A 13,802-nucleotide genomic window follows, 5' to 3' on the forward strand; every position below is an offset into this window, starting at 1 on the left:
TACACATCCATGGTCAAATGAATGAACTAGGGTTCTTGTCCTAGCACAAAGACCCTATAGTTACTATACATTCAAGGCTGGAATAACATAAAGAGCCCCTGTGAATGCTGATACCAATCAACATCCGTATCTGCTTGGTTCTCATGCCACATGTTTGGACATAAAAATTAAACCCACCCGAAAATTATGCTGTATTTTTGTAGCGTAGTAATGAGGCCATGAATCAGGTTCTACTAACACAAGGTAGAAAAACATTGCCGTACTGCATGAAAACAATACCGTAAGAGGATAGTGTAACAGCATTGAAAGGAAACATAAACATTAAGGGGCCGATTCACTAACTTCGAGTGAAGGATTCGAAGGTAAAAAACTTCGAACTTCAAAGTTTTTTTTGGGCTACTTCGACCATCGAATGGGCTACTTCGACCTTCGACTACGACTTAGAATCGAAGGATTCGTAGTAAAAATCGCTCGACTATTCGACCATTCGATAGTCGAAGTACTGTCTCTTTAAAAAAAACTTCGACCCCCTAGTTCGCCATCTAAAAGCTACCGAAGTCAATGTTAGCCTATGGGGAAGGTCGCCATAGGCTTGGCTAGCTTTTTTTGATCGAAGGATATTCCTTCGATCGTTGAATTAAAATCCTTCGAATCATTCGATTCGAAGATTTTATCGTTCGATCGAAGGAATTATCCTTAGATCGTTCGATCGAACTATCTGCGCTAAATCCTTCGACTTCGATATTCGAAGTCGAAGGATTTTAATTCCTAGTCGAATATCGAGGGTTAATTAACCCTTGATATTCGACCCATAGCGAATCGGCCCCTAAGAGTGAAAAAAAGTTTAAAAAAAAAACATACTAGACAAATTTCTCCTTCAATGATAAGCATATTGCCATTGAGTTAGCAGGGGTATTTCTTGTACCCTCGAGAAAATATTTCCAATACTGATGGGCATCTTCTTTATGCAGAGTTTTATTTAGAATGTTCTTTATTCACATGGCATATATTCTATTCACATATATGTATAAACACACACACACTTTATGAGCAGTCAATTTAATATGCTATATTTCATGGAATTATAAATACTAGAAGGTACAGTATGTGCTTAATATACACATACAAACTAGGAAATATAAAAATTGTCCTTCAGCAGTAAAATAATAGGTTTCTCTGTAGCTCACATTCCTTCATCTCCATATGAATTAGGAAGTATTAGATCTAATTTGGGGTATGTAACTAGAAAGCTCTGTCATATTGTTCTCTCTCTCTCTCATTTCCTGGGCTGGGCACACCATAACATCTGTCAGCTACTAGCACCCCCGTCATTGTGGGATTATTCAACACCCAGCAGGGCTGAGCAGATGTGCTGCTCAATCACTATAATAATCCAGTCTCAACAGGCAAATGAGATGAGTGCTTAAATAAGTACAGCTCATAATTCCACTTGCCCATTTAACCTCAATGCTACTGACAAAAGAGCAGAAAAAATATCATAAAACAATTATATTAGTGGGTTGGGTATGGTGCAAGTTCTATATATCAATATAGAATATTGGTTTTAATGTTTTCTAAGGAAATCCCTGAAACAGAGGAGAGTTAAGTGGTCATACACGTCGGCAACTTATTGGCCATTGTATGGGGTCCTCTGATGGCCTATGCAGACCTATATCTGGCCAAAAATTGTCGAGATATTGAATGTGCAGGTGTAAAATTTGGTTCGTTGATGCAGTCCTCGCTCTGACAGCCTGCATTTCCTGACGCTGTAATCCAATCTTTAGGCCCTGGGGCCCATGATCAGCCTGATTTCGCCCACTCAATTACATAATCACAAACAAATGTATTATTATTTTAATAAAAATAATAATAATTAAAAAGTGTTCAAAGATTCAGCATGTGGCATAATCCCAAATATGAATGATTCCATGAATCCCTGATATGGAGAATCCCTGATATGGAGAAAAGTACTGTGCTCGCTATTCTTCACTGTCCATTTTAAGAGCAATAAGTGGAAGCTAATCCCTAGTGAATTGTTAAATAAATATATATATTCCCCTTCAGGGTAATGTATATCAGATTATTTTACTCATAAAAAGTGTTGGGACAAAATGGGGCAAACTACCACAAACTGCTTTCCATTAGGGATGCACCGAATCCAGGATTCGGTTTGGGATTCGGCCTTTTTCAGCAGGATTCGGCCGAATCCTTTTGCTGGGCCGAACTTAATCCATTTAGTATATGCAAATTAGGGACGGGGGGGAAATTGTGTGACTTTTTGTCACAAAACAAGGAAGTAAAGAATGTTTTCCCCTTCCCATCCCTAATTTGCATATGCAAATTGGATTCGGTTTGGTATTCGGCCAAATCTTTCAAGTAACCCATAGGAACCAGGGTAGCTTTTTTCAGCCAGCTGCAGGTAGAAAAATTAAAGTTATCAGCTAAATCAGGGATCTCCAACCTTTTGAACCCGTGAGCAACATTCAGACGTAAAAGGAGTTGGAGAGCAACACTAGCATGAGAAAAATTCTTGGGGTTTAGGGGTGCCAAAAAAAGTGCTGTGATTGGCGATTTGGTAGCCCCTGTGTGGATTGTCAACCTACACTGAGGCTCTGTTTGGCAGTACACCTGGTTTTTTGAAACCAAAACTTGCCTCCAAGCCTGGAATTCAAGAATAAGCACCTGCTTTGAGACCACTGAGAGCAAAATCCAAGGGGATTAACATGTTGCTCACGAGCTACTGGTTGGGGATCACTGATCTAAATGGTTGCCATGGGTTACAGCCCATATGCAGATTTGCCAGCGTTCATAAATGGCCATAGTATCTTAACTATAAACCCCGTCTGGCAGCTAGCTTGGGGGGTACTTGAGAAATGCACCGACGAACCAATATGGAGCAGGCACTCAAAAAGGCAAAACTTCCACCAGGCAGATGTTCAAAAGTGAAGAGTTTATTGTGTCAAGCAGCCTGACGCGTTTCGTGTTCCAAACACTTAATCATAGGCTACGATTAAGTGTTTGGAACACGAAACGCGTCAGGCTGTTTGACACAATAAACTCTTCACTTTTGAACATCTGCCTGGTGGAAGTTTTGCCTTTTTGAGTGCCTGCTCCCTATTGGTTCGTCGGTTTGTCCGCCCCCCTGTGCTGAGGGCTCAGGGCGGTGCACCTGGGCCACTTCCTTGATGTGGTGAGTAACCATTATACAAACAAGAGACCTTACATCACAGAAGCTTTTTTCGTACTTGAGAAATGCAGCCAAGATCTTACCATGTGGTAGTTCACCATCTCCTTCAGACTATCCCCAAATTTGTCCAGGCATTCCTGACAAGATGTAAAAGAAAGAGAGAAAAGAAAATGTAAAAACCCACATTACAGAGTTATTTGTTACGTATACACCCTCAGGGTAAAGGAATAGTAAATAACAGAAAATAATTATACATCCAACAGATTCAGTTAAATATTGTAAAATGTACAGTACATCATATACAAGTAGTTGTTTAAAAATACAGATATACAGTATTTATAGATATATACATATGAAGAGTTAGCATAGTTTACTGTATAACAGTTTATGCTTCCAATAGGCACCTCCAACTAAAGGAAGATAGAGAGGTATACTTTCCTTGACAATAAGCAAATCCCTTGGCTAGAGGTGCATTTAGGGAGTTGTTTTGTGTTTAATATTGGAAGGTGCTGGGCGCTGTATTCCAAAAATAAATGCAACTGTCTCTATCTTGCCCTACTGTGGAGTTGTGTCTGTGAGAGGCAGGTGGAATTCAGGGTGGCAAGGTACATTGTGGCCAAAAAGCACCATAGTCATTGTAACACTTGTGTTTAGCTGATTTTTACATAAAATGCATAGTGATGGGGAATCTGACCTGTTTCGCTGAAAGGTTGCTAATGGCGAAAAAGTCATTGTTCTATGGGTGACTACATTTTTTTTGACACAAGACAAATAGCGCAGCAAATCTAGTCTATGGGCATCATTTACTTGGCAAAACTTGGCGAAAAATTTCATTCAACACTAAAAATACTTTTGATGTCCAACAAAGCTTTTGCTTGAAAGAAATATTAGAGCAAGTAATAGGGGGCATTTTCCAAGGACTCCTATGCCATTAATCAATCTTTTTGTGTGGGGGCATAACCCTTCTCTACCTCCAGCTGTGATGTATAATTTGAATGCATATTTCTTCACTTGATGTATGCTGACCACTCCTGCCTTTACGTGTCTCAGTGAAGGGGGCATTTACCTATGAAACTGGTAAGTTCAGCTGCAGCGTTTACCATAGTGTTTGCCATTCTCCTGCAGTTATCTGCTTTGGGCAGCCTTAAATAGTTTATAGCATGGTAACAAACAATACTAAACTTTAATATAATGATAATAAGCAGGCTTTTATATAAAATCTGTGTGTGCGTGCATGTTTGCTGTGAATGTTTGTGTTCCAAATAATAATTATAAGTATCTATACATTCCTTAGCAGCATACTTCAATGTATAATCAGGATTTTCTGGGCACAGGCTCATAGCAAAATCTCTTTAAAATTAAAACATGCGGGGATTGATTTCTATTTAGATAGTAAGCTCTGTGATTTTAAACCTCTGTGACTGATATAAAGATTAAGTTTGGTTGCAATAAAGACAATTTATTTTATTTATTTCCTTGGTATTTATATAGACCAACACATTTTCACAGCACTTTACAGAGATTAAATATCATATAAATCAGTCCCTGTCCCAGTGCAGTTTACAATCTAAGGTTCCTATCATATTCATGCACACCATGTTTTTATCAGGAACCCATTAACCTGTCTGTATGGGTTTGAAGTGTGGGAGGAGACCAGTGTAACTGGAGGAAACCCATGCAGACATGGGGAGAATTTACAAACCTGTTTATATGATTATTGTAGCAGTAAACCCCCTTGTTAGTGAGTTCACAGAATAAGGTTTGTGATGAACACACTTTATTGCAGAAAACTGGAAAATTTCAAAATGTAATACTGTAGGTCAGGAGTCCCCAACCTTTTTTACCCGTGAGCCACATTCAAATGTAAAAAAATGTTGGAGAGCAACATGTATGTAAAAAGTTCCTGGGGGTCCCACATATGGGCTTTAATTGGTTATTTGGTAGCCCCTATATAGAATGGAAGCCTACATGAGATTCTATTTAGCAGTACACCTGGTTTTTATGCAACCAAAACCTGCCTCCAAGCCAAGAATTAAAAAAAATAAGCACCTCGTTTTAAGGCCACTGGGAGCAACATCCAAGGGGTCAGAGAGCAACATGTTGCTCACGAGCCACTGGTTGGGGATCACTGCTGTAGGTCATACTGTCCTCGGCCCAGTTCCTTTAGGTTTCACAACCTGTACAGAACACAGTGGGCTGATTATGTTAAATTACACCAGTGCAGTGATTCATAGCTCCAATCAGATCTTTTATTTAATATTCCAACTTGTACACCATGCAAAACTAATTGCTATTGGTAAATGCACTACTGCAATTTATCATCTATGTTTGTAAATCTACCCCAGTTTCCCTTTCTAGGTAAACTATATCTGCATAAGTGTTCCAGGAGAGAATTACTATAAAATTTACATTGGTATGCCTAAAGAAATATTATACAGGAAGCTCAATGTCAGTTTCAATAGGAAACATTAATATATACCTACCGAGATCATCTCATCTTTCTTGCACTGCTGCGATAAGTCTCGGATGCCACTTACAAAGTGCTTGTTGGTTGTAAGATAGGTTTTGCCAGCTTCTAGCATACTGCTGCATAGTTTCACCAACTAGGATTTAAAAAAAAAAGAAATGGTAAAGCACAAATGATAGAGGTCAACTAAGAGCCAGCAGGGAGAGAATTGGTTTTAAACAATGGCAAATGGTTTAAAGCCTTTCCCTGTACATGTCAAAGCCAGTGAACGTGGGTGTCAGTTGTGTGCAGACGTGGGAAGAGTTTCCTTGTCATCTGGAGTCCAGACTGAGAGAAAGTCTGCAGCGGGCTGTTGTATGTGGATGCAAAAAGCTTTAGGGAAAGTATGCCAGGGAATGCACTCTCAGCATAAATGTTTTACATGCTTTAAAGCTCTTTGGAATTATTTTAAGGAATTTTTCCAGCTATTTGGATGCAGATGTTTTTGGATCCAACACTGTCTTTGCTAAGGGGCTGAGACAATGCTGGAAGTCTGCTGCTCCTTCACTGTGAGACTGAGGCAGTAGTGTAAGGGAGGAGCAAGGCTCTGTTTGACATTGTTGACCACGAGATGTTCCACAACAGCATATTTCTCACCTTGTCAAGTTTGGCTTCAATTTCCACCACATCTGTTTCCACCTCGTCTATCGATGCCCTGTGGGAAAAGGAAAACAACTGGTTAACGTATGTGCCCACAGGACATATGATGGATGCTTCAGGTACTTGCCTCATTCCAAATAACGTTGAAGAACCATAAAGGACAAAAAAAGGACAAGAAGAAAAGGATTTTGCATCACTGAAGAATAAAGAAATAATATAACCGAATATAAATATAACCCAATAATTATTTTAATTACATCTATCAGGTACCAAAGGTATCAACAGTAAAAAAATGCATAAGGTGGCCATCCACATACTTTAAAGAACAGAATGGCCACCTTATTAATAGTGGTTTGGAATTAAAGCCAACAACTAGATAGTATATTTAATATCAGGTCAATCAGGTGCAATGTTTCCTCTTTGCTATATGCTCATACACACAAGTTATCTCACCTAAACAGGGGTACTGAAAAATGAGCCATGAATCGCTGGTTTTAAGGGAACTGCAATCAATATATTTAAGTAATTTATTAACACATATTCGCACCACCCTCAGCTGTGAGATAAATGAACATTGATACTACAGAATCACAGGTGATTTATAGCTTGGGGTGGGTGTATCTAGTTACAATGGTGACCTTGTTGGAGAAAATTTGTTGCACATACAAACTGCCTGATAAAACTGTCAAAAGTATAGTTGCCAGTCACAAGGAAGTGATCCCAGGTATTATTTATATTGAGAGATATGCATCCACAAGGCTAACCTTTCCATTAGCAGTGCGAATAGTGTTTTGCATAGCTCAAGGACAAACTGCTAGAGGGTCATTCCAGGAGGTCATCAATGAAACTGAATGAGTTTGGAATGAACAAAGGCTGCAATTTTGCAGCAGATAACTCTAAGCTAGAGAGAAACCATCTTGTTGGTGCAGGCTATAAACAGTCATATTTTAGAGCTTCCTGCTGGACTATTTCCAGCCTACCATACCATAAAGAGAAAACATTTTCAAAATGAACCAAAATGCATAGCTTAAAACAATACAAAAATGAGGCAGAATTTGTTTGCTGTAATTCCACCATGTTTGTATCCTAAGCACACAGTATCCATGTGGCATAGTTGACACACATAAACACAAAGACTGTACATACACAGATACAAATAAATAATCCAACAACATTATATCAAGCTACTTTTTAAAAATTTAAAATCATCCCTAACCAGCAGATCCCCACAGTAAAGAAGAATGGCATTGTCATTCCATCATGAACCTGGAATGTGCCATTAACCACAATAATTGGACACTTTTGCCCTGATTTTTCTTTATTATTGGCTAATACTTAACCTCATCCCATTGCTGGATGCCCATTCCGCCAGTTAAACGCAGTGGCAGGATCTGGCTATCGCTGCCCTCAGTAGAATAGTGTATAATCCAATTCAAGAGGTAACAAAATATTTGTAACACTTAACACTAACATTTAACAGACACTTGCAGAAAGAAAACAAATCCAGGTGTACCAACTATTTCTTGTTACAAATACACAAAGTTTTGTGATTTTCATCCTGCACTATTGCTGGATATAGAACACAATTTGACTGATAGGGAATCTTCACATTTTAGGATGGTGCAGAGATAGCATTTGCCATGGGCTGCAGATGGCATCCATGAAAATATTGACAAATGTCCAAAACACAGTGCCCAGTAGCAAGTAGCAAGCAAGGTAAATCATGTTGCCATAAGGTGCATTTACAGTACCTCGCATTAACATTTGGTGCAGTGCTGATCTCTGTAACTTGTGCCGGATATAGATTCTAAAACGAAGTGCAGCTCTTACCTTACTGCCTGCCCTATGGCAAAATATTCATAAACATTTTTTGTCAATGTTCCCACCTCCATATTATGCCTGCATTGCCAGTGCCCCCTCTTTTCTATCTCCAGCCCTTGTGTTATTACAAATGTTGCACGTCTTTTCATATGGAAAAAAATGTGACTGTGGCCTCATGATACACCAGTGGGTTTTGTGCAAACACACTGGATGTTAAACAGAATCCGTCTTCCGTGCAATGGGTATGCTTTCTAAAGGAACATTAACAAAATAAATCAGACTTTTATTACACATAGCTAATCTGGGCACTTACAAGCAAGCTCTATTGCTAGAAGGCCTGAAAATATATATATGCTTACATGTGTGGGCTGAGATTATTCATAAAGTGGATTGTGCGATTGTGACAGATAAAGAATAATGATGACACTTTGTGTGAATTACATATTGCCATAAAATGAATGTTAATGCCCTTAACAACCTGGATTATGAGTCAATTAAAAAAGCTATATTTGTACAGTTAAAATATCCTAGTGTACTCTCTCCTGCGGTGTAGGGGATCACTCAGTGTTACTGTTTTATGCCAAAAAATGTATTATTATGCCCACCCCTCCCACAAAAGACTCCTGGATTAACCTAGTGAACAAGAGCAATACCTATGACTAAACTCACTTTTGAAGCTAAAGGCACCGTCCGAAAGTTCTATAAGGTATGGAGTCCTTGGTGGGAGTCAGGCCCTGGCACACAACCTAGAGATGACATTAGCGATATCTAGTACCGGCTAGTCCAGTAAAATACTGGCAACCCTAGTGACACATGCTGTGATATGTTTGTTTTGTCTTAGTGCTTTTGTCCTAGTGCTTAGACATCCATGCTAAATTATATTTTTATAGTCTATAGGTGGTCAAAGACATTAAGATTTTTAAAAGATCCTTTTGTTATTGTAGGACCAAGCTTATCTTGAAAGGATCACTTAAATGTAAGATTTCACCATCAACTAAAAACAACCATTTCTATCGTCTAGTTGCCGCCAGGAAAACTGTAAGTAAAAATTGTTACATGCTCGATTGTTCCGTGCCCACTAACCTCACGATAATTTGACGAATTTGTCGGATCACAGTAAAATCGTCTATGGCCACCCAATGGCAATGATGTTAGATTGGATGAGACTGGATGCATTAGTCATTTGAAGTCACAGAGCTTTAGCTTTCTATTAGTGCAACAAGAGGAATGTAAACATTGCTAAATCCTCTGATGTTAGAGAATGAACCAGTAAATAAACGGATGACTGTATTTACATAATACTAAATTGGCTGAATAATGTCCAGACATGCGACAAATTTCCCGTATGCCAGCTGAAATGGTCAGAACTGGGGCAAGATGAAATTCTATTGAGAGTCAGCTACCATGTAAAAAACACTAAACTCAGTTTATTCACTAAATAAGTTGACAGGCGTAGATCAAATAGGGAGTTCGCACCTGTTGTTATCCCAAACTGGGCTTGTTTGGAAAAACATAACTAACTGGATCCAGTTGAGGTTTACCTCTATAAACCATTCAATCCAATCATTCAGATCACATCTCAAGCATTCAGGGAATATATTTGTCGGCCTGTCCCACTGAGGGGCAAATCAGGCTAGTTCCAAGTGTCTATGACTGGGCAGTTGTCCAATCATGGGCACAGGGGATCTCATTTGTCCAGGCAATCAGGGTGTAAGGTCCCCAATCAGCCAATAAAGTCAAACAAAATCCTAATTAAAATATTAGGTTTGTTTATTGAGATGTATTACAAATATATCACGGACACTGATGACACCCTCAGTCCACAACAAATGTCGCTAACTAGACACTGTCCTTAATTATACATGTCACATGTAGTACCTAGTAACTAGTTAATCACAGTCATGCTAAATATTTGAAAGAGAAAGATACTTAAAAATAAGTTAGACAAAAATGACCTTTCCTGTGCAATAACACTTTATCAGTGTGTCTCAAAATGCCATCCTGGGTCATGAGTTTAAAGTGATGCTTATTCCAACAAGGTATTTATTAACATTATGTCTTTTGTTATATATAGGACAGTAACTTTTTGAATATACAAGGGGCTAACTAGAACAGTAGCACAAAAGGAATAACATTCTGGCACTTTGCTGATTTCTCCCTTACTGCACATAATGTACAACCCCGTTTTGCTTCAGCCCCCTAGAAAACATAAATCTAGGTTCTGCTGTTTGCTCATAGTTATCTTCAACAAGGTACAAGATTATTTTATATGCTAAGTAGGTATACAATTACCAAATGTTATGAGGCAACCAACACTAAACATGTAATTCTACATAAAGCTTCTACCCATATAATATAGTTGCAGCACAAGGCCCTATGATAATAAAAGCATTCTGTAGCAAGCCCCCTCTTTTACTTCTGTTCTTCAAAACCCAAGCATATTTATTTTGAAGCTCTCTGTACTCTGTACATCAGGTAAGTGCAAATCATTAGCAGTGGCCAGATTGGACATCAAGACAGCATTGGTCCTAGGGATACACCGAATCCGCTATTTTGGATTCGGCCAAACCCCGAAATCCTTCACAAAAGATTGCATATGCAAATTAGGAGTGGGAAGGGGGAAACATTTTTTAGTTCCTTGTTTTGTGAGAAAAAGTCACTAGATTTTCCTTCCCATATGCAAATTCCCATATGCAAATTAGGTTTGGATTCGGTTTGACCAGGCAGAAGGAGTCAGCTGAATCCGAATCCTGCTGAAAAAAAGCGAATCCTGGCCGTATCCCAAACCGAATCCTGGATTCGGTGCATCCCTAATTGGTCCAAAGACAAATATCTTTATTGTCACAAGCCTATATGACCTAAAATCAACAAAGAAAAGAACCCCTCTTCTATCAAATACTACAGGTCTCACTATAGAAGTTGATCCTAAAACTTCCTAAAGTCTCAACCACACATACATCAAATAGTTATCAGCTCCACAATTCCCCTTTTCACGGTGGCTGATAAATTTGTATTAAAGTGCTAGTGCAATAAATTAATGTCTAGATAATCAACTGGATCCCAGTTAATAGTACCTAAAAAACTATATACAGGAGGTGCTGATACAATAGATTGCAATTATACAGATAAATTAATTGATTACAGGTATTTAAAGTGCAGTGCCAATAAATAAGTTCGTGAATTTATCAGGAACGTGATGAATTAATTATTGCTAATATAATTAAATTCAGTTTACTCAATTAATTCCTTGGTGATGAATTATTAAATTAATAAAGTGCAGTGCCAATAAATAGAATCTCCCAATTGATAGTGATTATTGATTAATAAAATTAGTTAAGACCATGATTATATTTTTAAGGATAAATTAATTCAAATCAATTCAGTCCAAAGTAGTATTTAGAAGGAAATTGAAATAAAGAAAGGTGGAGTTGTCCCAATAGCTTCTACCTATAATTTTCTATCCCTGGGACACCACAACGATGGAGAAGGACAGGGCAACCAAGACTGTGGTCTCAAAAGTTAGCTTGCCCTAAGTTGTTGAAGAGCTATCTTTGCCTAAAAAACCACAAATCTATGGTCCCCTTAGAATCCCAGTGCGGGACTGCAATAAGAGAAGGAGATTGAACTGAGTGACGATTAAAAATTAGACCCCCACACTTGACCAATTTACGAGTATTCAAACTGAAGGCTTTTAAGCTAAAATTTCTATTAAAACAGTTGCACAGCAGAGTTCCGCCAACTCGCGTTTCGCTATCTTCGCTTTATCAAGGCGAATCAAGCAGTAGTAAGTCCATAATTTCTTCTTGTCTTGTAAAACAGTGAACTTGACTGAAGCATAAACACGTGGAACCAGAGAAACTCACTCTAAATTTCATTGCAAAAAGAGGAACAATTGTTATATGGAGAGGATGACAAATACCTGTGCTGTTAATGCATTAAATACCTGAATCCACATTATAACCCACGAGGAACACAGACAACCAGATGCTTTATTCTGCTAAAGACCATACCCAACATATGATTCTATCTAGTACAGGTATGGGACCCCTTATCCAGAAAGCTCAGAATTACAGAAAGGCTGTCTTCCATAGGCTCCATTTTATCCAAATAATCCACATTTTTCAAAAACTATTTCCTTTTTCTATGTGACTATAAAACAATATCTTGTATGTGATCCAAACTAAGATATCATTGATCCTTATTGGAAGCAGAACAAGCCTATTAGGTTTATTTAATGTTTACAGGATTTTCTAGCAGACTTTATGTATGAAGATCTATATTACAGACAGACCGATTATCCGGAAAACCCCAGGTGCCGAGCTTTCTGAGTAACAGGTCCCATACCTGTATTAGACGAAATCAGTAGAAATGTTTAGGCACAATCTTGGGTTATAAAGCCTGACAAGCTATATTGAGGGGCTGATTATATATAATGCCTTCCCCTACACAACATAAATGTATCTTTCAAAATATGTAATTGTTTACATTGTTATATAATTCCCATTCAGGAGCCACTCAGAACTTCACATTACTCTCTCCGTGATCAAGTATAAAGAAGTGGAGTAATGCGCACACACAAAAAAGTTTATTGCTTCAAGGTCTTCCATTAAAGGAGAAGGAAAGCTACTGAAGCTGTTTATTGCCAATAGAATAGCCACAATAGTGCAAGTTATAACACTATATTTATTCTGGAGAATGCTTTACCATACCTGAGTAAACAGCCCTAGAAACTCTCCCTGTACGTTTAGGATAGACACTTCCATATTAGCTTGGTGTGACATCACTTCCTGCCAAAGTCTCTCCCTGCTCACTCATAGCTCTTGGCTCAGATTACAGCAGGGAGGGGAGAAGGGAGGGGGAGAGGAGCAAACTGAGCATGCTCAAGCCCTGCCCTGGAGTTTAAGCTGAAAACAGGAAGCATGATACAGAAGCCCATGTGTACACAATAGAAGGAAAGAAATGCTGTGTTTCTTTTGACAGAGGACTCAGAGCAGCATTACTTTGAGGGTTTGCTGGTGCATTTCTATTGACCGTTCTGATAAAGCTTACTTAATTTTAGCCTTTCCTTCGCCTTTAAACATATATAAATTCAGTTTCCTGGCCTAAGTGTATGATTGTTTCTATCAGCAGAAAGAGAACTTTGCTGAGGGACAGCTAAACTGTTGCTGCTTCTGGAATGGTCTCGTGTTCTGCAAACTGAGGCAGGACATTGCACCCACTAGCCAGCAGACATGGACACAGCTCTCCAACGTGCTGCCTGGCACAAAGGATGCATTCCCAAAGCTTTGTTATCAGCACAGTCACACTCAGCAACTAGAAAGAACTCGACATGGAACAATACTTCACCCTTCCCTCTGAACTGTATGGCTAAGGCACACTACAGGGATGGGCTTATCATTAAGTACTAGCCACATGCGATTACCTTAATTACAGAGCAGTAAAACAGGTCCAGCAGTGCCGTATTACCAGAGGGGTTTAGTTCTCCTTTAATTTATACTAGGGATGCACCAAATCCACTATTTTGGATTCGGCCGAACCCCCGAATCCTTCGAAAAAGATTCGGCCGAACACAGAACCGAATCTGAATACTAATTTGCATATGCAAATTAGGGGTGGGAAGGGAAAAACATTTTTTACTTCCTTGTTTTGTGACAAAAAGTCACACAATTTCCCTAACCAATTCGGATT

At 38.7% G+C, this 13,802-nt stretch overlaps 1 protein-coding gene across 6 annotated transcripts in view; it reads right to left on the minus strand.

The window, feature by feature from the left end:
- acap3.S (ArfGAP with coiled-coil, ankyrin repeat and PH domains 3 S homeolog) overlaps nt 1–13,802 on the minus strand; it is a 134,605-nt gene that overhangs the window by 61,942 nt on the left and 58,861 nt on the right. For all 6 annotated transcript variants that reach the window (XM_018227882.2, XM_018227879.2, XM_018227878.2 and 3 more), the window contains exons 2-4: nt 6,291–6,348; nt 5,671–5,790; nt 3,271–3,324 (exon numbers count right to left, since the gene is read on the minus strand). In XM_018227882.2, coding sequence (XP_018083371.1) covers nt 3,271–3,324; nt 5,671–5,790; nt 6,291–6,348 — 232 coding nt within the window. The remainder of the gene's footprint in view (nt 1–3,270; nt 3,325–5,670; nt 5,791–6,290; nt 6,349–13,802) is intronic.

The sequence above is a fragment of the Xenopus laevis genome, chromosome 7S (genome assembly GCF_017654675.1).
Source record: "Xenopus laevis strain J_2021 chromosome 7S, Xenopus_laevis_v10.1, whole genome shotgun sequence".
Classification (NCBI taxonomy): Eukaryota; Metazoa; Chordata; class Amphibia; order Anura; family Pipidae; genus Xenopus; species Xenopus laevis.